Below are 25,976 nucleotides of genomic sequence, written 5' to 3' on the forward strand. Positions count from 1 at the left end.
ACAAACTAAAACTCGAGTCCCCAGCTGTGTTTCTGCAGCAAAGCCCTCAGATAATTACACTTTTGCAGCTGAAGGATGCCCTTTTCCCTGACCCTGTGGAATTTACAGGATTTTTCTGCCCAGTTCTTAAGAAATTAATTTCCAGCAGCCTGCAGAGTTCTGCCGGGACCCGGATTGGTGCTGGTGTAATACAACATCAGCCCTGTGCTGTGACACGTGCTGCCAAAACCCTCCTCCCCTCCGAGAGCCTGGAGGGAACCCGTGCACAGGGACCCCAGAGACACCACCCAGTGCTCAGGGAATGGTTTGGTTGGGAGGTGTTCCCAAGCCATCTCAGAAACAAAACCAGAAAATCAGCAGGAGAAATGTGACAAGAGAAAGGTCACGGCAAAGAACTGGGGGTGAAAGCTGGAGACCAGTCTGTGGGATAGGGAATTTCTTGGACCAGAAATGTTTCCCCTGTGTCTCTGGGTAAATCTAGTATTCAATTTAGTTCCTATCTGGAAAAAACCACAATCATCCTGCTTTCCCTGGGCAGGCTGGAGTTTATTTGGGGCAGGCACTGCCTTTTCTCACAGCTCTCAGTGGGCTCACCTAGAAAACATTGGGCCTTCAGGAAACACAGAAATACAGAAGAATCTCACACAGAATCCAGGAATCATAGAATGGTTTGGGTTGGAAGGGGACTTAAAGCTCACCTCGTTCCACCTCTCCCATGGGCAGGGACACCTTCCACCATCCCAGGTTGCTCCAAGCCCCCTCCACCCTGGCCTTGGAGGTGTCCAGGGATGGGGCAGGAAAAGTTTTCTCCAGACAATCTCCAGAGGGGGCACAGCAGGCTCCACTCGCACCCCCAGGTACACAAAGATGCTCACGGGAGGAATTATACAATCTCTCTAAGTGTGTGTATATATATCTATATATAGTTTATTTCTCACAATCCTGGTAAGAGTTACAGGTGTATTTGGGAATCATTTACAGTTTCACAGCATATGGAGTGGCCATACAGCTTGTGATGTGAGTAACATACAGTGTGTAGAGAGCACACGATTCCGACCCATCCACCCACCACTCACACAATGGGTTTCCAAAGCTAATACTAGATTCAGCTACGGAGAAAGCCTGGAAAATGTCAGGGTACAGCGTTGGGTGTCGTACAACACTGTCAGTCACAATGGGACAAGCTAAACTACTTTAAATTTTCAATCTAGTATTTCTAGTCTACCTGCATTATTGCATTTATACGCTTTTTTTGTTTTCAAAGTCAAAGTAAATAGAATACTATATGGGAAAGGAAAAAATTCTTGACTATTTTAGGATTTGAGCTGCAGCCCATACAAAGTGTCCATAGAAGCATAGACAAGATTATAAATTCAACAAGGTATAAATTAGCTGGATAGCTTTGTGTGTAGGTAGGTGTCCATTTCCCTCCAGGAAATGTGTCTAGCAGCATATTGTTTCTGAGAGCAAAAAAAAAACAACCCCAAACCTGTATGTTGAACACAGGTAAAGATGTGTAAGTGACAAGCAGGTCTGGTTGCACAGGGAAAAAATCAAGGTGTCACTTGGAAAATTCCTATAGTTTGGAAAACACACTCAGGAGCTGACTCAAAACCCACAGAGTCATTGGAAAGGTGCCTGAGGCTTCCAAAGGAACAACAGGCATTTCAGTCTGACTTCCAAGGGCTTTGGATCAGTCCCTGGAGAAGTAACAGAATCCAAACAAACCAAAACCAAAATAAAAATCCCCTGTAATCTGACCTTCAATTTCCCTTCCTAAAATTTTAGTTCCTCCACAAACTGATAGCCAACCTGCACCTACCACTGGAAGAGAGTTGGTTTCCTGGGGAGGTGAAACTGCAACTTTTAAAGGCTTCAGTTGAAACAGTCCTGGGAAAAGGCACCAGGGTTATGAAGGGCTGCTCAAAACTCTGTAAAGCCAAATTATTCCCGTGTTGGTTGGTTTTTACCCAAACAAAATTGTGTGGCACCCTTGTTCTCATCAGCTTGCCCCAGAAGCTTGGCTGCTTGAAGCAGCCATGGCAGAAGCAGGGATATGATGCAGGACATGACTTTGGAAAGGTGATTAAAGATTCCTTTTTTCTTGGTGGGAGCTTTGGTGCTGCAGCACCATCACACAGACAGAAAGAACCAGAATGGTCATACTTGGGATGCTGCACTTGGGCTGGGAAATGGAAAAGTGATGGAACTGTTTGAGAATTGCAAGCTGGGAACAACCAGAAGAGAAATGGGAACAGCCAGTCCAAAGCCTGTTTAACCCAAGTTATGCTTTTCAGCAGAAAAAAAATCTATTTAATTTGAAGAGCATCAAAGAGCAGAGGGCACAAGTCCCAGAGTGCTGCATATCCGAGCACACACTGTCCAGAGGAGTGAGCAGAGCTGTAGCACAGGGTAGATCCAAACTCATGAATTTGGAAAGCCCAAGGCTCTGATCTCTCACAGGATTTTGAGGCCTGTTATGGTCAGTTGAAGGAAATGTGAATTTTAGAGGCCTGGACATCCCACAGTTCTCTATCACCCAGTGACATCTGATCAGCTCATAGAGATGAGGCAATCCTTGCACTTCCTGCACCCTCACCCCAGGCACAACAGCTGATCCTTCCAGGCCAGCAGCAGTACAGGTCCTCCACTTCAAAACTTCTCTTTCCCCTCTGTTTTTGGTGCTCCAGAGGGCTGAGGGCGCTCTGGCTGCAGCCAGGTGCGGTGTGTGCTCACACCATGTCAGCCCCCCCCAAGCAGCCAGAACACCTCACACCTGAGTGACAGGGAAGGACAACAGGACCTTCCTGGGGACTTGTCATCCACCACAAATCCTGTGGCAGACGAGCACTCAGCCTCTTGCAGACTTAGACCCTCAAAGGTGAGGGCAGATCAAAGCTCCACACGTTCCCTGCTGTGACACACATTCTGGGGGCCCAGCACTGCCTGTGTTTTTGGGGGACCACCCAAAACCTGCCTTAGACAACCCAAAATCTGCCCCAGCCTTGGGCTATGGAAAGGCCACATCTGCAGAGCTGCCCAGGAAGAAAGTAGGGAAAGAAAAGGGAATACAGTGCAGCGGCCAAAGAAGGAGGAAAGAGCAAGCAATGAATCAGATCAGAAACCAATGGAACCCCATGGTGTGAACAGACATCCCAGGAATTAGGGAATTTAAAAGGAAAGCAGGTTATAAGGCTGGACTGATGGTCTCAAAAAGAAGAGGAAGAAATCATCATAAACCCACTTTATTCAGTGGATTAAACCCCCTTTGAGGGTTGCTGGATGGGGGCAGAGGCTCCAAAGCTTTTTTGGGGCTGTCAGCCAAGTGTCACTCATAAGACCCAAAATGTGCCAACAAATCCTCAGCATCAGCAGATTTCTCCCCAAAAGAGTAAAGGACCAAACACCTCCAGTGTAAATAGCAGAAATACTCCCAATTCCAGTGTCCTGCAGTGGGAATTTACTGTAATACAGAACTCTTATGCTCGAATCAAAGCCAACTCCTCTTTGTGGTGGGAAGTGCCCAACCTGTGCAGCAGAACTGCAGCCAGCTCATGAATGAGATGTGATGCTGCAGGGCCTGGGAAGGGAATCAGCATTCCTGCTCCAGCATGGAGGATGGAGCAGGAGGATGGAAGTGCAAGCAGGCTGCATTTGCAGTCCTCGTCATAACGTGAAAAGAGAACACAGCCCCTCCTGATGTCCTGGCAATTCCCCTGAATCATGCAAAGTTGGTTATAGAAAACTTCAGGTATTTTTCTAACCCTTTAACATTGCTCAGAGCCAGCAGGAATTCATCTGGAAAAGGCAATTAGCAGAGGTTAATTTGCAGGGCACCAGAGCTCGTAATTTTTGCCTTTTTCTGAGGAAAAAAAGGGAGGGGGAAGAGGATATAAAAGTTAGCATGTCCTTACCAAAGCTATTAAGATAATTAAATAGTGGTTTTTCTCTCCAGTTCTCTGCTCAGTTCCTTTCAGCCTCTCAGAATCTTCACCAACTTGGAGCTTTTCATGGAGATGATTGAAATTCCAAGAATTCCACCTTTCAAACATATTTTTTTCATTTTGTTCCTTTTTTGGTTTACTTCTCAAATAATCATTTTCCTCTCCAATCTTCAGCACTGCTATTTTCAACCAATTCCAAGAATAGTTAGAAGGCCGCTGAATTCTAAACCCCAGTAGCATTTCCAGGAAAAGCAGGGAGTATTTTAAGGCATAAATCATCTCTCACCAGCTCCAGGGGTTTTTGGTTGCACTGCTGTTGTTCATACACAAATCCTGATGCCAGCCTAAGCAGGGCTGCCTTGAAGAAGAGACTTTCCTTACGTTTGCTAAGGAACCTTTGTGTCAATTGAAAAGTAAATGTGTAATTGAGATGATTTTATGAGGACCTGTGATCATATCCCTGGTGCCAACAAGAACCCAAAGGCCAGAGCATGGTGAAGCCAATGGAAGAACTCCCCTTGTTTTCAGTATTCTGTGGCTCAACCTTCAAAGTTCAGTCCACCAGAGACACAAATGGATGTTCAGTTTATCACCCAGCCCCCTAAGAAATGCTTCAGGGCAAGTGACTGTTGAGTGCTTTCAGTAAGCCCCAGGCAAACAAAAATGCATTCTTACCCTCCCAAAAATGCTGCTGCACAATCCCCTGGCTGCCAGATTTGTTTTCATCCTGCTGCAGCACTGTTAGGAATAACAGGACTTATCTACAGGGTATTAAATCAGTAGGAAGAGGAAGCAGAAGCATAATCCATTTCATCTCTCTTAAAATAGAAGCAGCAAAAACCTTCTACTGAGTTGTCCAAGACAGCAAAATGACATCTTTATATTCAACTAAAATTTATGATTCCCTAAAAAGAGATTGAGATCGGGTGCAGTGATTCAATCGAGTTTTGGTGATAAGCTGAAAGGTCTGAAACCAGTTTTGCCAATATTTAATTTATCGACTTGATCAAAAGAGTAAACTAGCAATCTAGATCTCTTCAAACCCCAAGCACAGACTCTGATTAGTTTTAAGTGTTAATTCGCTCTCCCCATGGAGATGTCACTGGAAGGACTTCATACCACAAAAACCACACAAAGAAGGACATCAAGCAAATAACGGCGTGTGCTCAGTACGAGAAAAGACAACTATTTATTTAGCACAGCGAGGTCAGTCATTAAAGCCTTCTGCTTCGACAGATTTGGGGCTGAGAGAGGGGGTTTTGCTCCCTCGCTCGGCCTGGTGCTCGCTGGACGTTTTTGGCTCAGAAGGAAAGCACTGCACAGCCTGGCACGGTAAGGCAGGACAGGAGCTGTTTGCAAGTCAGGGCTGCGGCGCGCTGCGGCGTCTACGCTGCGTCTGCCCGGCTCAGCACTGGAGCCACGCCTGGAAAAGCGCTACAGCACGGCCCAGGGCAGGCTAAAAGTGCCTCGTGTTAAAGCAAAGAGCCCACAGGACTGCCCAGGGTGGGGGGAGCAGGGGCTCCGAGCACACCACACACTCAGCACTTCACCAGCCAGACATCCCTTGCACTGAGGAGAAACCAGGGCTGGAAAGGAATTCAGGAGCTGCACAGCGTGGTGGGAATGGCACAGAAAAGACATCATGGACACTCGGTGTGGATGCAGGGAACGAAGGAAGGGGCATCTCCAGCTTGGGTTGTCTCCCCCTCCCAGACTGCAGCAACGCAACACAAAGGTTTGCACACACACACACACGCTGGATGTGCTCCAAGGCACGCACACACACGGACACAGACAGGTGTTTTCCAAAACAAACTGCCAAAGAGGTGGGTTCCAGGTGCTGGACCTCGACAGCAGACTGTGAAGTGATCACAGGAAGTGGAAAATCCCTTGGGAACAGGACAGACCACGTTCACAAACCCCTCACAAACAGAACATACCAGGTTTGCAGAGCAGGGAGGGCTCGAATGAGCAACGTGCCCGAGGAGGAGCTGCAGCCCCATCACCACCCCTGTGGTGCTTCTGGATGAAACTGGTGGCCTTGCATCTGAGTGCTCTAAGGGCAGGCAGGGTTTGGAGATGGAGAAAAGGTTAAGGCCATTGGCTGAGAACTGTTTTTCCCCTCTTCTGTTGCCAAAGGTGAAGACAAGGAAATAAAAATATTTGAGAAAGTAAAACTGGAGACTTGAGTGGAGCAGATGCTTCACTTTCCTCCTCTGATCTACCTATGCTGGTCAGGGCAGAACAGATAGGTGCTGTACCTAATGTCACACACTGCTGAAAACAACCCTAGGCCAGAGCTGAGAGGCAGGGAGGGGGCAGGAAAGGTAGAAACATCTCTTGAAAACAGAAGTCACTGTCTGAAAATCATTACCCTACTTGGCAAAACATGAACCAGAGCAGGAAGGGGTGATTTCCTTCTGAGCAACATTAGCAAAACTCCCTGTGAAAATTTCCCTGCAAAGTTGTGCTTCTGAGGGGAGAGGAGGACCCTTCTGCTTCTAACCCTTCCCCAGGCTGTAAGTGGCACACTGCTGCTGGCAACACATCCACAGCACATGCCAAGAGTGTTTTAGGCTGCCAGGATCTCACCTGGAGCTGTAGCCCTGCTTCCCAAAACTCCTGTGAGCCCCAACACCCTTGCTCCTGTCTCTGTGCTGGCAAAGGTGGAGGCATCAACTTCCAGCTGCGCCAGGACAGTGTCTGATATTCCCAGAGGCCATACACCTTTGGGAATATTTTCTGAGCTTACCATGCATTCCAAGACCATGTGCATTCAGCAGGTCAGGTCTGGAGGTAAATAAGACAGACAGGAGCCAAGAGCAGAATTGCCAGGTCAGGTTGTACCCCCACACCATCCATCCAGGGACTGTGCCAGAGGCAGACACTGCACAGGCAGCACCTGAGGAATGCACACCTCCCTCTACCCCTGCAGCCCCTGATTTCATCCATCCATCCATCCATCCTTCCCAGTTAAATGTGCACGACTGTCACAGAACTCACCCCCCTGTGTCACAGCCCCTTTCTACCCATCACTCCTGCCCTGCCCATGGGCTGTGGCTGCTGCCGAGCTCCCACTGGGCCTCACCTAATCTCTGACCCAACTTAAACCCAAAATGTAAGGGGTTTTTAGAACACTGCTTTGCAGCAGCCAAGAGACGCCTAATGGAAGCTTTCAGAGGCAGAGCTCCTCACCTCTTGCTGTTCAGTGCTGAGCATCAGCCAAAGCACTAAACACCCTCTCTCCTCCCCCTCACAAGGTCTGGCTTTAGAGCCAAGGTACTCACCCATGAAATCAGGCTGCTCCTGAGGGCTGGGAATTTGTTTCCATTTCCAAAGTGTGGACGAGTTACAAATCCCTGCTACTACTGTCACAAGAGGGAGGAAAGAAATCCACCCCAGACAGACTCCAGTGCCCTTGAGAGGGATTTCCCTGGTATAAAAGCAGGTAAGTCAGTGTTACTCTCATGGGATCCCTAACACCAGCTCATGTCTCCCCTTTTTCCTGTCTTCCCATGTGCTGAGAGACCACAGCTTTCATTGGGGAAAAAAATTCAGTGAAAGGCCTTATCCAAAGCCCAAAGAAATGAACACCAATAGTCCAGCCAACCTCGAGGGAGCTTGGTCTGAGCCCACAGCATCCTGCAAAGCCCAGCCTAACTTTAGGAAATACTAGATCCAAAACAAAGTCTCTCTATTCCAAACGCTGCCCCCGTGACCCTGGCGAGCCCTGGGATCCCGAAGGCTGCAGTGGGACTTCTCTGGGCCACAGCACAGCCCCCCTGGTCACTGTCCCGCTGGCAGCTCAGCCAGAGGAGTGACCTGATGTGACATCCCAGGCTCACACTCGGCTCTGCCACGCCGCAGCCGCCCTGGTTCCTCCGGAGCGCTTCCCAGGCAGGGTTCCAGGGTGGGATGATGAGGGGCAGGTACACAGACACCGATTAGGGATTGCCCGTGGCTGTCGGGTCAGGGAGCTGCCTCTTCCCTGCCACTGCCCCTGCCCTGTCCCAGGGGGGCTGGAGAAACACCCCCAGCCCAGCGTGATGGGCAAGCCAGGCCTTAGCACTCCCCTTCCATCTTCTTTACCACAGCCCAAGTTAAAACAGAACCAAACAGAAACCAAAACACAAATCGGGACTCCGAATGGGACGTAGAACACTTTGGACTTGAAAACGGGACTGCAAGGGCGGGAAGGAGGGGTGACCCCCAGGGAGGACAGCAGGGGAGGGGAGGGGACACCGTCATTTACACCGATCAGGAGAAGCTGTAATCTATACACAGCGGTATAAGCCACGATATATTACATGAAAGGACACACTGAGTGCATGGAGTTACCCACAGCGGGTCAGACTGGCACAGTTGTCTTGAACAAGACCCTGGAGTTGCAGTTGGTGTTTGTTGTTGACCTATCTAGCTCGCTCTCTCTATATATATAGCTATGTATAGAATTTCTCTGCATGCATTTGTCTCAAAAGGAGCTGTACAGCTGGGCTGGGTTTCTCATCCCCGCCCCGTCTCGGTCTTCATTTTTTCCGGGCTAGGAATGCCACTCCCACAATCACAGCCAGCGCGGCCACCGCCACTCCTCCGACGATGATCAAGGGCTTCATGTTGTCGAAGAAGCTGCCCGGGGACTCCTCGGAGCTGTTTCCCTTGTGGTCAGAGTCAGGGGACTGCCCGCTGGCCTCCTGCGTCTCCGTGGCGGCGGGGCTGGCTTTCAGGTTGCTGTGGTTGTTGGCGATGGCGGCGTCACCTCCTGCCTTCTTGGTGGCCGTGGCAGGAGCAGGCTGCTCTTTGGGGGCCTCCTTCTTGTCTGCATTCGTGGCAGGCCCAGGGTTGGGCTTTTCGGGCTTCCCGGAGCTGGCGGCCTTGGCGTCGGGTTTGTTTCCGCTTCGGACGTTGCCTTTGGAATCCATCCTAGGGGTGCTGTGGGCAGCGATGGATACGTGGGGCTATCCCAGCTCTTCTCCCTCACCCGGCTGCTGCAGGAAGCAGAGGAGCCACCCGAGCTCAAGGCCTGGGAGAGGTTGTCTTGGGATGCTTGTTACGCTGGCAGTGTCCTACCTGGACATGGTACAGCACCTGGAGCAGGAAGCAGAACAAGGAGAGGTGAGTGACAGAACAGAGCAAGCCAGCGTTGCCCTGCCTGGAGGTGACAGAGGAGGACAGAAAAGAAGACTGGAAAACTGTTGGCTCCTTCTTTCAGAACTGTGAACTCCATTCAAAGCATTTACTACAGGCTCTGTGCCTGTAACAATCACAGAAGCAGAGAACGGCCTGGGCTGGAAGGGACCTTAAAACTCACCTTGATCATGCCACGGGCAGGGACACCTTCCACTGGATCAGAGGGCTCCAAGCCCTGTACAGCCTGGCCTTGACACCTCCAGGGATGGGGCAGCCACAGCTTCTCTGGTCACTGTGTGCCAGGGCCTCAGCACCCCCACAGGGAAGGATTTTTTCCTAACATCAAACAGGAACATCAAGCAAGTTGGACTGACTGTCATTTATGGCTGCCACTTCTGGGCATCCGTAGTCCAAGTCCATCCTGACTGTGTGTGTGAGGCCATTTGTCAGTGGTGATAAACTCACATCCAACCAAATAAACCTTACTTGGCCTTTGCTCACCCTTTTAGTTCCTTCTGGGTAAGGAGAGAACACTTTGTTCCATGGGCAAACAGATGGATAGATCCTCCCTGCCTGCCTCACCCTCCACCCTCCCTTTTGCAGCACTATCCCAATGTCCATTTAGGAAGGGGTTAAAATGTGATCTTGTGTGATACTCTCCCTCCAGATGGGTACTGCAGGAAATCCAGCATTAGCTTCTCAATTCTCACAGGTACCAGGGATAAAAGGATTCTTTCTGCCAGCCTTTTGGTGGAGCAACAGCAAAACAAAGTGCCAGATCCTCAGCTGGTGAAAAACAGAGAATTGACTGCATGGATTTACTGCAGAGCTGGATCTCTTGGTGACAGAGACATCTCACTCCTGTCATCTCCTTTCAGCGTTTGCTGGACTTGCCCATGGAGCTAAACAGGATGCTGGTGATCAGCTGGGGCTATCTTCCTCAGGGAAGTGGTGAACAGCATGGGAATTCAGCAAAGGAACAAAGTGGGCTTTGAGGGGATGAAAAACTACAACAACAACCTCACCTCACGAACCTGGCAGGGCAAGGTGAGCTGAGATGGAGCTCCTGAGGCTGCACGTCCCTGTGATGGGAGGAGAGGACAACGCACTGGGCATTTTGCCAGCGGGCTCTGGCAGTTCAGCACCACAGCAGCTCCGAGCTCGGGAAATAAAGAGTAACCAGGAGGCAGCGTCGGATCGGAGCCGCCGGCACTGCTGGCTCCCTGCTGACCTTCAGGGCTGCCAGGAGCTTTCTGCCTGCTAAGTGAAACCAGAGCTCATTGTCTGCATCGGGAGCTGAAGAGGCTCCTCAAAAACCTCAGCCAGCAAAGGTTCCTTCCACAGCGGCTCAGAGGGCAGATCACTCCTCTAATGACAGCCACAAAGTCCCAGCACTGCAGCATGATCTGTGCTGCTCACTCTTCTGGGAAAGAGGCTGAGAAACGTGGAGCTTTCATCTCCATTTAGGCAGGAATGGAGGAAAACTCACAGAAATGACAGGTTTTGGACCAGAGGGAAGCTGAGCAACACCTTATGGCTCCTAAGTATAAGATGGAAACACCTCCCTCTCCTGCTCTTCCTTGCCAGCTGCTCCAGTGCCAGTCAGCTAGAGCAGACTGAGGGAACTGCAGCACCAAAATCATGGAATTCACAACTCTCACAGAATATCCTAACCCACAAGGATCTTCCAGCCCAGCTCCTCAAACTGCACTAGGCTTGCTGACCGTAAAATCCTGTATTTGTCATTGACTGCAGCTGGACAGTGCTTGCATTCCCTAGTCTGGGAAACTAAACCCTTTTGGAAAGGGAACTTTCCTTTTGGAAAGCCCAAACTGTGTCTCTCTCATGGCCTGCTGAGTGTGTATCAGACACTTGGGCATCCTGCACCACACAAACACCACCCCGGATGCTCACTCAGTTTCAGACCTTGCTGTGGTTTGGGGCGTGGGAGGGGAAAAAGGGCCTGGCTAAGTGCAAGAATATTTTCCTCTCAGTGCTCATTCTGTAATATTTCCGTAGATATCACCTGCCTCACCCTTTCCTGTGCTTCCAGAGAGCATCCATACTGCTCTGTCAGCACAAGTCCTACATAAATCCAGAGCTGAGGCTGCACACAGTCACTCCCAGGACTCTGCTCCTCTGGTTTGGGACCAATTTATCCTTTTTTGGTTTTTTTTCAATCTGGTACAATGAGACACAAAAAATAGGAAGTGGAGCCCACAACTGAAGCAGGCTCACAGGTTAAAGCAGGGAGGGTTGGATTAATCGTGGCATAAATATTAATTTACCTGCTTTGTCACTTTGATGTCAGTTAACTGGGCCACTCACACACTCTGATACTTGTGTGGCTATAGCACAAGCATTAAACTTCTGTTCTTTCCCTAGGAAAATCATGTGCAGCCTATGGAGATCATGAGGTAAATCAGAGAGGGAAAACTCACCTTTTTGCTGAGAAATGGGGACCCTGCACAGCCCAGGCACCTCAAGGTTTATCCACACCCCTCACTGCTCCAGATTCCTGGGGGCACAAAAGCTGGTTTTGCTTGGAGCCATGGAGCCAGGAGCTTTGTCCTGCCACCATGCCCTGCACTGCCACAAACAGAATTTCCTGATTCTGAGTGCATTTCCACTGAAAGCAACACAAACCCATCACGCAGCTTAGAAAAGGTTTTAAAAGATGTAGAAACCAAACTAAGCCAAAAATCAATATCAGCAGTTCCTAAGTGCCCACATAAAAGGGCTTTTGTCTGTGGTTTTCCATCACTGCAAGTAGCCACAGGATCACCCAGCACCTCTCCAGACCCTCTGGCCTGGCTCCTGGGTACCCTTAGCAGAACATCCTCTTCCATCCCAGTACTTAACCTTCTTCTGTGTGCTCTTAGCTCCCTACCTTGGGAATCATCTCTCCTCTCCATTCTGCACTTCCAAGGACATGACCATGGGCTCATCTTTAAGCACCTCTGTCTCCCCCAGACTGAAGAGAGAAGTGCTTTCCTCATTTCCAAAAACTAAGCCTGCATATGAGGGTTCCCCCATTCCTTTGTCTCCTCCTCTTCCCTCATTCCATCACACCGAGTTTTTCTCTAATGACACATTTTCCTACCTTTGCTTTCTTCTTTATAGCTCCTCACATCTTTTTATTCCTCCCTTTTCTCTTGTCAGCTGCTGTCTCTGCCTGTCTACCCATTCCTCCCCCTTTCAGCTCCCTCTCTGCCTCCTACACAGGCAGCAGCACTTGGGAATAAGATTTTGTGGGAGACAGGCTTCATTCCCTCCCTTTTCTATTTCTGTTTAACAATCAGTGCCCTTTCTGGAAGGTTCTCATTGCCACCTCTTTCCCAGGCTCAGAAGAGGGAGCTGGCATCATAAAACCAGGGATGATCAAGGAGAGAAAGGAAAAGGAAAGCCTTCCAAATTGCTGCTGCAAAGATTGGCACACAAACGCCACAGCTCCCCTGGGAAGCTCTCAAGGTCAGTGCAGTCGGACTCACCCAGAGCAACAAGCTGCCCTCCACTGGAGCAACAGGCCAGCAGAGGAGCAGCTTCCCTTGGCTCCCTGAAGGGCACTTCTGCTGCCTCAAATCCCAGCAAATCACCAAACACATCTATTCATCTGTCTCCTGCGTGCACAGATGAAAGCTGCATCAATCCTGCACCGAGCGCAGCGGATGAGTCATTGCCAAGCTGAGCCACAGCACAGCTCCAGCAGCATGGCCCCTTCCCTCTGCAGGGACAGCCCCATCCCAGCTCCAAACCTGAGCCCCATCCCAGCTCCAGCAGCATGGCCCCTTCCCTCTGCAGGGACAGCCCCATCCCAGCTCCAAACCTGAGCCCCATCCCAGCTCCAGCAGCATGGCCCCTTCCCTCTGCAGGGACAGCCCCATCCCAGCTCCAAACCTGAGCCCCATCCCAGCTCCAGCAGCATGGCCCCTTCCCTCTGCAGGGACAGCCCCATCCCAGCTCCAACCCTCTCATCCTCCCCTGCTGCTTCCATTTGGAAGGAAAAGTCAGTCACTTTGCTGCTCCAGGGTGTGGGTCTGGGGTGCAGTGGGAAGCTCATCCACAGGGTTTTTCCCTCTGTCATGAAAAGCAACCCATTTCCATCAGGTTCTTGATTGCCACACTGAGACTGGCAGCAAGGAAGGATTTAACAACACAGTGGGGTTATGTATCAGGATTTATCCTGCAACAAAGGTCCATCCCTACACTCCAGGTGTCCTCCAGCTGGAAACATCCATCTTGGAAACAGCTACTGACCATATATGACCTGGAGAAATGCTGTGCAGAAAGAGCCAGAGATGGCAGGAAACACCTTATCTTCAAATCTTCCCCCTCCTCCCCTTATCTCCTCTTCCTTTCTTTGACACTCCTGCCTCTGTGGAAGAAAAACACTCATCCCCTCGTGCACAGGACAGACAGACCTTTGCTCTCCCTAAGGAAGCAGCAGTTGGCACCAAGGGTGGCTCTGGCACAGCGCAGGGAGCTGCTTTCCCAGCACTCTGACCATCCCACTCTCCTCCACCTTCTCATCTAACCCCTAAGGAATGCAGCTTGGACCACCCTGTCCTTTGGGACGTGTCCTCAGGGGTCTGTGCCTGTCCCCTCTGCCACACGTGGAGTGATCTGTCAGGGCTGGAAGGATTTGTGCCCAGTCCCCTCCTGCAACTGAGCAGCATTGCCGGTGCTTCAACTCCCCATTCCCAATGGGGAAAACCAGCATTTTTCCCTTTTTCTGAGCTGCTGGGGGAATAAATGTGTTAAAAGCAGGGAAATGCCAAGCAAGCACCCAGGAGAAGGTCGGCAGAGTAGTGACTAAGCCATTCCCCATGTCCAAGAAGTGCAGTGAAGATGGATGAGGTAATGCACCGCCTCTGATATTACCATAAATATTAAAGCAGCTTTACATAAGGAGCTTGTGTTCTCTCAGCTGCCACGAGCAGCTCCCCAAGGAGGATTTTCAGCTCCCTTCCAGGCTATTTCAGCCCCCCAGCTCCTGACGCAACGCACGGCGAACGTGACACAACGCGACGCAAACCCCACGCCAGCAGAGTCACTTGTCACAGACGCTTCTAAACGGCCTCAGTGCTGCACAGCCAGGGACAGACTGTACAGGAGCCTGCTGTGCTTCCCAGCCCTCCCAAACCCAACCCTCAGAGACAGCAGCACCGAGTCACAGCAAACACTGCTGACCCACTTCACTCTGATGAGATATTTATGAATCCTTTCCCCAATCTGTTGTTTGTTACTCCCCACATCCCTCCCCCCATCCCTGGATTAAACATTTCCCTCTCAAACAAGCCCTTTGAATCTTGTTATGGAGAGTGTCAGATGCTGGAAGTATTTTAGCAGTGGCAGCAGCCTCAAATCGCTGCCACGGGGGGAGACCTGCCAGCCAAGCCTCTGCTCCATGGCTGCGGCAATTCCTGCAGCTGCTCGGAGCCCCAGCATGCTCCTCACTGGTCCAGCTGGTGCTGACAGTGACCAAAAATCTGTACCCACCACCCCCACAGCCCCCAGAGCCTGGCCAGGACCCCCCTTCTCACTCCCAGTGCCATCGAGCCACGTTCCCTCTCTCCAGGCTGGGCAAGGCATCCACACTCAGAGCTTGGGTCATACCTGGCACCAAGGTGAGGTGTGGGAACAGGGTGGGTTCCTGCAGCCCAGCAAAGGCAGCTTTGCCCTCCATTTGCAAAGAGAAGGCTCTGGGATGCAGACCCTGGGCCAGAGGTGTGACACCATTGCCAGAGTCCCCTCCGGAGGCTGCCCAGCCATGCTGCCCACACAGGTGACACAGCACTTCAGCTCCCCACCAGAAGGAGCCCAGGAACAGGACATATATGGCCTTTTTCTACACCCCAACCTCTGCAGATGACAAGCTCTGAGCTGAGCGTCACCTCTGCAAGCCACACACATCCTGTCCCCAAAGAGCTCCTGGGATGGACGTGGCAGACATTTTATTCTCTGAGAGATGGAGGCAGCATTGCAGACACACCACACTCCTGCCAGGGGCTCAACCTGTGCTCTTTTGGAGGGGTTAAACCCCAAACACAGCTCCAGCCTGCCCTGGTAAGACACCCTGTCTGTACACAGCCATGTGCACAGCAAAAACCAGGCACTGCCAAGCAGCCGTGGGAGAAAGGAGATTTTGTCTCCAGCCACGTGCTCCGACTGACTCCCTGGGGGTGGGCACTGAGTCACAGCTGGCACGGCCCTGGCCTGCTCTCAGCAGGAGAAGTCACACACCTGGCAAGGCCCCTCAAATGCCACCAGCCTCCCCCATACAGCTTGCACTCTCAGACTCGCCATACAGCAAAATAATTTCTAGAATTCAACAGAATCTGGAAATACGTAGCTGAGGCTGGGTTGGAAATACCCTGCTGCAAAAAGCCTGGCTCCTCAAGGTCCCAACACACTCCCCAAGCCACTGAAACAGAGTTCAGAGCACCTCAATCTGCTGTGCTAATCTCACTTTAATCTTGGGTTTGAACCGCCCTCAGACACAAAATCAAACTCTCCTTTCCCCTGTACAGTTTTTTGTAGCAGAGCAAAACTGCAGCGCTTACCCTTCAAAAACCACAAGGTGTTAGATCTTGAGCCTCTCCCTGGCAGAGCTGGGCATCCTCACCCCAAGACAGAAATTCAGGGAAAGGCTGCTCAGCCAGGATGACTTTTTTTCCCCATGGTAGATATTTGTCAGGACACTGGATCAAAGCACTGGAGCAATAATGGGGAACACTTTGGGAGACACTGGAGCAACAGGAATCCTGGAGCCTTAACCCATGAGTGTGACCTCACAGGGATCTGGGTGCATCCTGAACCCACCCGGGGCAACTCCTCGTGTTTTGAGTTTTGCAAACACACTCAGTTAATTTTTTATAATGTTTTTCCAGCCCTCCCAGAGCCAAAAATTCAATTCCAGCAACACCCTGGCTGGGGCCATGGGCTTGTCTTGGTTCCCTGCTCAGTTCTGGGCCTGTGGTGCCAGCTCAGGGATAATGTGACAGGGTCAGCAAACACTCCTTTCCTCTTGGAAAATGGTGAACACTCATTCCTTCCCACCACAAATCCCTGCTCCTTACCCCAGGCATGCCAGCACTTGGGAAAAGCCTTTGGGAAGAAGGCAGATGCTTCCAGATTGGGGTGCTGCTCCCCAAGCAGCCAGGGAGGCTGATCCCCTTTCTGACAGATCTTGCTATTAAGGCATCTTCCTCCCAGTCTTGTATCCCAAATTCAACATCCACAAGAAAAAAAGGATGAGGGATATATGTGACTCAGTGAAATAGCCCCAGCCACTGCAGGAAGCAGCAGCAAATTCAACATCCCTCCCCAGTTTATTGGCATCCTAAATCCATCCCTTCTGCCTGATGCGGCATCACCCCCTTTGTGACCCAGCTGGGGCCAGCAGAAAGGTTCTGGAAGCAATTCCTCACATGCAGAGCTGGGTCTGGAACCTGGCAGCCCCTGGATCTGCAGGCATCAGCCTGAAAACTGTTGCTCTGCAGCTGAAATCTAAGAAGCCACTGCAGGCAGACAAGAGGCCAATTCCACACGAGGCAGTGACCTTCCAGGGAGGCTCCCACACTATCCAGGGTAAAACCCATCCCTTACCTTGTGCAGCAACACCAGGGCACTCTCTTTCCCAGCAGAAAGCTGGAAAGCATCTGGGAAAGCTCCTCCAGCATGGAAATCCCTGCTCAGGGAGCTCCATCCCTCCCTCCACCCCGTCTGCCAGCCCCGACACCTGATCCAGGATGGGGACAATGTGCCAGGGTGTTCTCCAGCCCCGCATCTCAGCAGCCTGCCAGGGGAGGGGATGGATGCAGCAAGATGAAAATGCACTTTTAGGGGAGAATTGGGATTTCTTCCCCCACCCTACTACAATATCACAGGGCTGGATGTTGGTGTTGGGCACCGTGGCTGAGAAAGGACAGATGGAAAACACTGAAGGTCAAACCTGTGAAGGTCAGACTTTTGGAGGTCAGTCCTGAGATGGAGCAGGGAGCTTAATCCGGCATAGTCCATCCTCCCTCTCCTGACGGCATCCTGCCCAAGCCCCACCCAGGAAAACGGGGCTGCGGCGGGGAGGTTTCCTCCTCTTGTCCCAATGCCCAAGTTCTGCCAGCCTGACCTCGATTCCATTTAAAAAATCCTCTTCTTTCCCCCTTTGCACCTCCCCAGAAGCCACCAGAGGGACAGAGAAGTAAACAGGAGCAAATCAACAGGTCCCTGCCAGCACACATCACAGGGATGCACATGGATGCGCAGAGAGCAGGGACATCAGACTGAAGAGCTTGAGACATTCCCAAAGCATTCCCTCCCTGGGAGCACCCACCGTGACTCAGGAGGCCTGGTCTGGAGTCCAATATTCTCCTTTAAAACAGGCACTGCTGCTTCTGACATCTTTTCCCCTTTTGGGTTTTTTGGGGCAGATTTCCCTTTGTGAGCTCCTCTCCAGTGCAAGCCTAGGCTCAAATGGAAGGATACACCCCCTAACTGATATCAAATTCTCCCTGCCCAAGAAACAAACCCCTTTCCTGGGAAAGGTGAAGGCTGAACCAAGCCGGCTGTTCCTGCTTCAGCACTGACAGAATTAAACAGAGTCACTAAGCCCACCCAGGCAGAGCAAAAGGCAAACAAATCCCGCTGTCCATGCGGACGGGAGGGGGAAAGCAGCTGCAAAGCCGCTGAAAACCTTTCGGGGAGGCGCGGCATCCCTCCCGCCGGGGCCGCAGCGCCCAGCCGGGATGCTGCCTGCCCTCCTCCCTCCCAGCAGCCCTGCTTCCGGCACATGGCCGGCTCCGCTTCCCCGTGCCCGGCATCCAGGGCCTCTCGGTGCCCCGGCGCGGAGCAGGCGGAGGGCTCGGCTCGGCTCGGCACAGCCCGCAGGTACGTGCGGGCGGCAGGAAGCTGCGGGCAGGAAGCGGGCAGGAGGCAGCCGTGCCTTTGCGGAAACGCCTCCTGTGCCTGCCTGACCTTCAGGGAGCAAAGCGTGGCAAGGGAGCCTCGCGGGGCCGGCCGTCCTCAGCGTGCTCCTTGTCGGGGCTCCAAAAGGCTCCTTTTGCCTCTGACGGGGAAAGCTGAGCGCTGCCGGGGGCGGCGGGCATGGCCTCCATGCCGGCGCTCACTCACCTTGGGCAGGTGGCTCCCGGTCGCCGTCTCTCCGTGTCGCCCTGCGCGGGACATCCGCCCGTCCCGCAGCTGGGAGCCCCGGCCCCGCGCCCCGCGCCCCCGTCCCTGCGGCATCCCTTACCTCTGTCCTCCGGCCGGACCAGTCACACCTTGGGAGCTGGCTCTTGCGCAGAGAGGAGGGAGGGAGGCAGGCAGAGGGGGGGGAAACTTGGGAGTTTCCCACAATGCACCTCTGCAGACTGCATGAAGATGGAGAGCAGGGAGGGGGGGAGAGGGCGCTCCAATCCAGAGGGAAGGGCTGGGATGTGGAGGGGCAGGGTGCCAAGGGAGGGTGCAGGGTGGTACAGGCAGCCCAGCTGCATCTCCACATCCTCTGTCACTTGGGGCTGAGCTGGCTCAGCAGTTCAGGGCTGTCCCTGCGGCACTGACCCCTCTGCTGCTCCGTTTGTTTCTCCTCCAAATCCTGCCTGGATTTGCAGCAATTACTACAGCAACAAAGTGGGGAGGACACACTGGGAAAAATACCTGGGAGCAGGCCGGCCTGATAAATTGGGATGCCTCTGTGTAGACCACAGACAAAGGGAGTATGAGCCTCCCCCCACCAGGATTCCCAGCTGAGATGATCCCTGGCAGCGAGTTAAGGAATGTAAAACTGACTTGCCAAGGAGAAGCTCTGCACAGTGCAGGGAGGACACTGAATGCTGCACCTTGGGGATAGCTCTGTGCCAGCTCTGCTTCCCTCCTCCCCAGACTGCGCCTTGTTTGACACCCCTTCCCAGACCAGAGCTGGGCACACAGCCCGGTCCCACTGCAGAGCGCTGTCAGCCAGCCAGGCACTGCCAGACACAGCCACCTCCTCCTCATCCTCTTCCTCCCCCTCATCCTCACCAGCTAAAAGCAAAGAGCCCTCTCTGTTACAGCCTCACCTCTCCAACCAGGTACAGGGCTCAAATTCCCATCGCTGTGTCACTTCCTGCTGGTGTCCCAAACCTCAGCAGGTTTGGGATTCAGCAGGAATCTCAGGTTCTGGGATTGTCTGGAGCTCTTTTTGCCCTTATTTCAGAGCAAATTGGGCTGTGTTGCTTGCCCATCTGCCTCCATCAGTTACTTGGGGCCCACCAGTGCCCAGCCAGGTGCACGTCATGTCTAAAAAATACTCAGGTTGCTTAAATCCTACTGCAAAGACAAATCCTGCTTGAGAGAGCTGCAGAATGAGGGGCTGGATGCAAGAACTTAAATCTCCCAGGACATGCTGTGCTTCCAGGGCCTGCTTTGGGATGCAGCTCCCCACACCCCCTCGGGGCAGCAGGGATGAGCAAGGTTATTCCTTCTGTAGTCTGTGGCTCCAGGAGCCAGCTGGGCTCAGACAGGCTGGCACGGACAGGATTAGCTGTGGCTGATGCTGATGTACCCGCTGTTCCCTGTCTGGTCCTGCCCCCAGCAGTGCCAGCACTCCCTGCTCTTTCAGAGACTTGTGCCAGGCACACCCAGGACCTTTCCATGGCTCCAAACAGCTGCTTCCTCTTCCTAACGCCTCCCAAATCTGCTGACCTACTGACAGCAGCAGAGGGCTGAATTCCTGCAAAGCTGGTGGAAATCCACGGTTTAATGCAGGTGACACCCCCAAACTGCTGGTTCCCGAGCAAAATCTCTTTGCTACACTTCTGTATCAAGCAGGAATATCCTCAAGGTGGCAGGAGGAGGGAGGGAGCCTCCTGCAAGTGGGAACTGCCAGGTCTTGTCCCCAGAGCCTGGATGAGGGGTTCCAGCAGCGGTTTCCTGATGTTCACACACTCTGCCTCTGCCTTAGGAGATAAACAGCCCCACGTGACGCTCTCACACGCCTCGGACCGGAATTCATGTTATCTTTAATTTTTGAATGTAAACGTTTTTTGTTATTTTGGTTTTTTTTTTACTGAGGTAGGAAAAAGGGAAGTGAAGGAAAAGCTGTGAAAACAATACACTTCCCCTGTCTCCCTGTGGCAGAGTCACATCCCCCCTAACGCAGCGCAGGCACAGCAGGCAGCAGCCCTGGCTGAGACACAGCAAGGTGAAAATGGCTTTTTCAAGGTCAGAAGGAGTGGGAAACCTTTAGAAACGGTGCTGCTGGATTCGCCCCCTCCCCCTCAGCTCACAGCACCTCCCAGGAGGAGTTAGCAGGGATGAGGACAGCCCTGGCTCCTGGCGAGCTCCCCCTGCAAAACCCACAGGGGAATGTTGGTGGCAGCAGCATCCATGGGAAGGAACATAGAATCATGGAATTGTTCGAGCCCTCTGAGGTTATCAGGACCTCAGCACTGCCCAATGCCATCACTATCCTTTGTCCCCAAGTGCCACATCCACACAGCCTTTAAATCCCTCCAGGGATGGGGACTCCACCACTGTCCTGGGCAGCTGTGCCAGGACTGGACAACCCTTTCAGTGAAGGAATTTTCCCCCATATTCAGTCTAAATCTCCCCTGACACACCTGAGACCATTTCCTTTGGAGAGAAACAATTATCCCCAGAATTATTTGACATCCTGCAAACAGCAGGGACAGTGTGATGTCTGGCTCTGAGCAGGGAAATAAGGAGTCCATAAGGAGTCCTTAAACTCCCGATGTGCTTTAAAACATCCTTTCTCCCTTTCCCAGTATCCCTCACAGGCTGCTTTGCTAAACACATCATAATAAAATCATCAAGAGGGTTACCCCCTCCTAATGCAGACACGGGTGCCCTGTGCATAAACTGGAGCAGGCAAACCAGGAGAGCAGGTCACAGCACAGGCTCACACCCCTTTCATCCCTGAGCATCCAAAGATCCTAAGTGAGCTTCTCTCCTTTATTAGAGCCCCATTTACAACCCACCCCACAGCTGGAGAGGGGGGAAAAGCCACACAGCAGCAAAACCCTGTGGCTGTTTGGGCAGCTCCGTTTGTCCGTACCTCAGACTCCCAGGAAAGCAGGATGAAGGACGTTTCTCACAGTGGAATGACCTGCTGCAGCAGCCAAGGTGGGTTTCCCTGGCACCAGGAAGTCCTTGCAGTGAAAATCCAAGCCCTGCTCGCCCTGGGGTACTATTAATAGCCTGGAATGCTGAGCAGCCTCACCTGGAGCCTCCCACCACCTGGCATGGGCCTGGGCTCTGAGTTCAGTCCTGAGCACTCCTTGTTGAAGCTGTTCTGGGGACAGGGTCACCAGCTCTGTGCAGGCAGCTCATCCCTGCAGTGAATTACATGGGCTTGTAACTCTTCCATAAAAGCATTGTTTAAAATCACAGAATGGTTCGGGTTGGAAGTGACCTTAAAGCTCACCCACTGCTCTCAGCACTTTCCAGCAGCCAGCTGAGCAGGTTCTTTCCTCCTGGGATGGGGATTAAGGATATTTCTGCAGAGATCTGTGCTCTGGAGCCCAGAGGCAGTGTCTTTGTCCCCTGGAGCATGAGCCAGAGGCTGCAGGTAGCCCCAGGCAGTTGCATTTGCTCCCAGGTGGATGAGGATGATAAAACAAGGGTTGATAGATCAGGATCAGGACCTGGAAGAAGAATGCCCAACCTACCAGAGTCCCCAAATCCTCACAAATTGTGTCCTTAGTGCCCCAGCCAGACTTAGGAGAGCACCGAGCGTTGAAATGAGTGGCTGCTGGTGTGTGGGGAGTGTGTCTGGGCTGGGAACTGACCCTGCTCCTCTTGGCACAGAGCACAGGCCGGACAGCAGAGAGCACATGGCCCGGGAGTCCCAGCAGGACAGGGAGCTGGGCGCCTGTCCCAGGGAGAGCCCGTCCTTCCACAGGCGCTTCACCACCCTGACCATCACCAGGGAGCCTCGGAGCAAGCACGGAGCCTCGGATGGAGCTGTGGGAACCAGCCAGGGATGTGCCAGCACCAGCAGTGGAGCAGCTGCCACCACCACCACCACGCTGTTTGAACCCAGTGGAGATGGGCAAACCCCGCAGGTCGTGGTGCTGGTGGGGGCCCCAGGGATGGGGAAGACAACGATGGTCAGGAAGGTGATGGTGGAGTGGGGAGAAGGAGCACTGCACACGCAGTTTGACTTTGTCTTCTGCATTGACTGCAAAGCCATCGTCCTTCCCATGGAAGCCAGCGTGGCAGACCTGGTTTCACGGTGCTGTCCTGGCCTGCGAGTGCCGGCTGGGAAGATCCTGGATGACCAGAAGAAGATCCTGTTCATTTTTGATGGCTTCGAGGCCCTGGGGTTTTCCTTGGTTCAGCCTGAAGCTGAGCTGAGCTCTGACCCCAGGGAGGTGAAGCCACTGGAGCTCACCCTGGTGAGCTTGTTGAAGAAGACTTTGCTCCCCAAAGCCTCTTTGCTCATCACCATGAGGCCCACGGCTCTTGGAAGCCTGAGGCAGTGCCTGAAGGGTGAGAGTTACGTGGAGATACAGGGATTTTCAGCAGCCAGGAGGAAAGAGTATTTCCACAAGTATTTTGAGAACCCCAACAAAGCAGACATGGCCTTCAGGTTTGTCAGAGGCAACGAGATCCTCTATAGCTTGTGTGTCATCCCTATCATGAGCTGGACCACCTGCACCATCCTTGAACAAGAGCTTTGTGAGAAGAAAAACCTCCTTGGGTGTTCCAAAACCACCACAGGGATGATGATGTTCTACCTGTCCCAATTACTGAAGCACAGGGACAGGGACAACCCACAGGTCCTCCAGCAGTTCCTACTCCAGCTTTGCTCCTTGGCTGCTGAGGGTATCTGGAAGCACAAGGTCCTCTTTGAGGAGAAGGAAATCAAGGACTGTGGCTTGGACCAGCCGGGTCTTCTCCCCTACTTCCTCAATGAAAGGATCCCAAGGGAAGGAGAAGACCATGAGAGTGTCTATGCTTTCACCCACCTGCACCTCCAGGAGTTTTTTGCAGCAATGTTTTACGTCCTGGAGGATGACGGGGGAACAATCAGCAGCTTGGGGAAGCTTGAGAAGGATGTAAATAAATTATTAGAAAGCTACAGCAAGTCCAGAAAGGATTTGAACGTAACAGTGCGATTCCTCTTTGGTCTGGTCAGCCAGAAATCCATAGAGTACATGGACAAAACCATTGGGTGCAGAATTTCACCACAAGCCAGGAAAGAGCTGCTGGAGTGGCTTCAGGGGAGGCACAGAGGCCTCTCCCACCCTGGCCAAGCACTGAAGGTTTCGGAGATGGACACTTTCCACTTCTTGTTCGAGATGAACGAGAAGAGCTTTGCACAAAGTGCATTGGGTCATTTCACTGACCTGGACTTGCAGGACACCAGGCTGACCCTGTATGACCAGCTGGCTCTTTCCTTCTGCATCCAGTACTGGGCTGGGCTGAGCTCCATCATCCTCCAGGGATGCTCCTTCCACTGGCAGGATCCTGAGGCAGAGCTGGATGTGTCAGTGCCTTGGTAAGTCCTGCTCCTCCTTGCTTGAATGACCCAAAACTGCAAAGATTTCTCTTTCTCTGTCCCAAAGGATGATTCATCTTCTACCTCCTGAACACCAGTTTGGCCTTTCCCTGGGTGTTTGGTTCCTCAGCAGAGGAGGAGGAGAACAAGGAACACGTGGGCTCCTCCGTCTGCTGCCTGCTGTGGGATTGATGGTGATGGAGTTCTTGGCTGGACCTGGCCAGGCCCACCTGTGCCCAGCTGTCACTCTGGCTTCCCATCGTCCCCCTTCTCCCTCAAAAAGGGAGATCCCTGGTGCTGGAATGTTAAATGCACCCTGTGACTCACCTTATATCTCCTTGGGGGGCTCCAGCAGCAATGGTTGAGGTCCTTCACTCCTCCAAAGCCACAGAGATCCCTCCGGAGGAGCTGGAGGCTCTGCTCGAGGTGGGGGGTTGTGTGGTGATGTCAGAACCGGGAGCTGCCAGCACTGCTGACGGCTGCGTGTGCCCCATGGCTGTTCCCTGCAGCTCTGCAGCCTCGGGAGCCGGAGGACATCCCGGTGCCCTGGTCGTGCGGCGGCAGGAGGAGCTGCCCGGCCCCATCCACCTGCTCTGCCGGGCTCTGCGGCACCGGGACAGCGCCCTGCAGGTGCTCCGGTGAGAGATGCGCGTGGAGCCCACAGCAGGGCTGGGACCCGGGGTGTGGGTGGGGGCACCCGAACCACGGGCAAGTGGGTTGGGGCTGCCCCGCTGCTCCCTGGGGACAATGGCAAGCAGCCAGGGGGAGGCCAGGCCCTGTTTACCCGTGCGTTTGGTGAGCAGCCAGGACAGGTGAGGTGTGCTGAGCCCCTGCTCTCCGTGCTCTGCCGCAGGCTGCGGTGGTGCCGGCTGTCCGAGAGCTGCTGTGCGGAGCTGGCAGCACTGCTGGCGGAGCACCCTGGCCTGGCCCAGCTGGAGCTGGCAGACAGCTCGCTGGGGGACAGCGGCGTGCGCCTCCTCTGCGAGGGGCTGCGGAATCCGGGCTGCCGCCTGCGCATCCTGCGGTGAGCACCCCCTGAATCCCTAAGGGATCTCAGACCTGAGAGCTCGGGAGACACCCCAAAGAGTCCCCCTGGGGCCGCATCATGCCTCTGTCCCACACTTCCAGGCCAAGGAGCGCCAAGGTTGTGGCACCAGGGTGGGGACCACCACTGTGGTGGGATGGCAGTAAGGGCACTCAGGGACTCTGAGGATTTTCCTGGGGTTTCGCATCAGGCTGCGGTATTCCCGCATCACCAGTGCCAGCTGTGAGGACCTTGCTGCTGCACTGGGCACCAACACCTGCCTGGAGGAGCTGGATTTGTCCTTCAGCGAGGGCCTGCGAGATGCCGGCGTGGAGCTGCTGTGTGAGGGGCTGCAGCACTGTGCCTGCCCGCTACAGACACTGCGGTAAAGAGGCTGCAGGATGGGCAAGAGCTCCCTCCTTCTTGTGCAGAGCTTTCTCCTTCCCACATGGAGCAGCTCAGCCAGCAGAGACCACAGCTTTCCTTCCCTCTCTTCCTGGCTCCCACAGGCTGGGCAGCTGCCGGCTGTCGGGCGCCTCCTGCCCGGCCCTGGCTGCGCGGCTGCTTCAGGGGCCCCGTCTCACCTGCCTGGACCTGAGCGACAACGAGCTGGGGGCCCAGGGCGTCCTGCAGCTCTGCCAGCAGCTCCGGCATCCCGCCTGCCCGCTGAGGAGCCTGGGGTGAGTCAGGGCCCTGCCACGGCCCCTCCCGGGCCCGGCATTCCCGAGCCGGGCAGCGCAGGCCGCGGGACGGGCAGGGGCACACCGGCACCGTGGCCGCCCCAGAGCCGCCCTCCCCACGAGGAGCTCCAACACCTTCTCCTCTTCTCCTGCCACCTCCACGGCCAGGCTGAGCACGGACGGCTTCAGCCGGGCCCTGCTGCAGGAACTGGACGCCCTGCGGGCCCTGCAGCCCGCCCTGAACATCGGGAACCTCCTGGAGCACCAGGTGCCGCAGGCAGGGGCCATGGCCCGGCTGCCCTGCCAGCGCGGGCTGCTGCCAGGGGGCAGGAAGGTGCTGCCCTCCTTCAGGAGACCTCCCCTCCTTTAGGAAAAGGATGCTGCCAACATCCAGAGCCATTCCCTAACCAGCTCTGAGTGGGGCTGAGCCTGCCCCACCCATGGGGCACAGGGAGGAGATCCTGCTGCATCTGCCAGGGGGGGATCCGGGTCCTGCCCTCTCCCGTTTCCCCTCGCTGTGGCTGGCAGCTGTTGTGGGCATTTGGCAGTGATAAATAAAGACCTTGCAATCCCAGAAATCTCCTGGGCTCTTCCTCCTTCAGCCCACCAATCCCAGGGATGTGTCTCTGGTTCCAGTTTCTGCCTCACATCCCCAAGGAATGGCTGGTGTACCTGGGATGGAAGTGCCAGCCCCAGAATGA

The 25,976-nt window shown here is 53.6% G+C and overlaps 2 protein-coding genes and 1 long non-coding RNA gene across 7 annotated transcripts; 2 read left to right on the top strand and 1 right to left on the bottom strand.

Moving 5' to 3' along the window:
* Window positions 1–905: 905 nt before the first annotated feature.
* On the bottom strand, window positions 906–21,146 carry CEND1 (cell cycle exit and neuronal differentiation 1). 3 transcript variants are annotated; one of them, XM_064425584.1, is made up of 2 exons: window positions 21,124–21,146; window positions 906–9,029 (listed from the first exon to the last, which is right to left on the bottom strand). In XM_064425584.1, the coding sequence occupies exon 2, from the start codon at window positions 8,861–8,863 to the stop codon at window positions 8,471–8,473; it is 393 nt and encodes a 130-aa protein (XP_064281654.1). In that variant the 5' UTR covers window positions 8,864–9,029; window positions 21,124–21,146; the 3' UTR covers window positions 906–8,470. The 3 variants fall into 3 exon arrangements, with proteins under 3 accessions (XP_064281654.1, XP_064281653.1, XP_064281655.1); XM_064425583.1 differs by lacking the exon at window positions 21,124–21,146 and adding an exon at window positions 18,322–18,476; XM_064425585.1 differs by lacking the exon at window positions 21,124–21,146 and adding an exon at window positions 17,026–17,049.
* Window positions 16,503–17,542, top strand: LOC135303595 (uncharacterized). The gene is made up of 3 exons (XR_010365060.1): window positions 16,503–16,661; window positions 16,961–17,048; window positions 17,250–17,542. It is a non-coding gene; the product is annotated as an uncharacterized LOC135303595 (long non-coding RNA).
* LOC135303570 (NACHT, LRR and PYD domains-containing protein 12-like) lies at window positions 17,638–25,942 on the top strand. Of its 3 annotated transcripts, XM_064425550.1 has the most exons (8): window positions 17,639–17,957; window positions 21,028–21,191; window positions 21,876–23,571; window positions 24,081–24,209; window positions 24,425–24,595; window positions 24,807–24,980; window positions 25,105–25,275; window positions 25,444–25,938. In XM_064425550.1, the coding sequence occupies exons 1-8, from the start codon at window positions 17,860–17,862 to the stop codon at window positions 25,643–25,645; spliced, it is 2,805 nt and encodes a 934-aa protein (XP_064281620.1). In that variant the 5' UTR covers window positions 17,639–17,859; the 3' UTR covers window positions 25,646–25,938. The 3 variants fall into 3 exon arrangements, with proteins under 3 accessions (XP_064281622.1, XP_064281621.1, XP_064281620.1); XM_064425552.1 differs by lacking the exon at window positions 24,081–24,209 and having other exon boundaries at window positions 17,638–17,957; window positions 25,444–25,942; XM_064425551.1 differs by lacking the exon at window positions 21,028–21,191 and having other exon boundaries at window positions 17,638–17,957; window positions 25,444–25,939.
* The last annotated feature ends 34 nt before the right edge of the window (window positions 25,943–25,976 follow it).

Source organism: Passer domesticus, chromosome 6 (assembly GCF_036417665.1).
Source record: "Passer domesticus isolate bPasDom1 chromosome 6, bPasDom1.hap1, whole genome shotgun sequence".
Lineage (NCBI taxonomy): Eukaryota > Metazoa > Chordata > Aves > Passeriformes > Passeridae > Passer > Passer domesticus.

Bases quoted from the DNA above. Each gene is read 5' to 3' on its own strand.
- LOC135303570 (XM_064425550.1), top strand. From the start codon at position 17,860: ATGGCCGGCTCCGCTTCCCCGTGCCCGGCATCCAGGGCCTCTCGGTGC. The intron at 24,981-25,104 runs GTAAAGAGGCTG...TGGCTCCCACAG, and splicing joins TGCCCGCTACAGACACTGCG to GCTGGGCAGCTGCCGGCTGT. The intron at 25,276-25,443 runs GTGAGTCAGGGC...CTCCACGGCCAG, and splicing joins TGCCCGCTGAGGAGCCTGGG to GCTGAGCACGGACGGCTTCA.
- CEND1 (XM_064425584.1), bottom strand. From the start codon at position 8,863: ATGGATTCCAAAGGCAACGTCCGAAGCGGAAACAAACCCGACGCCAAG.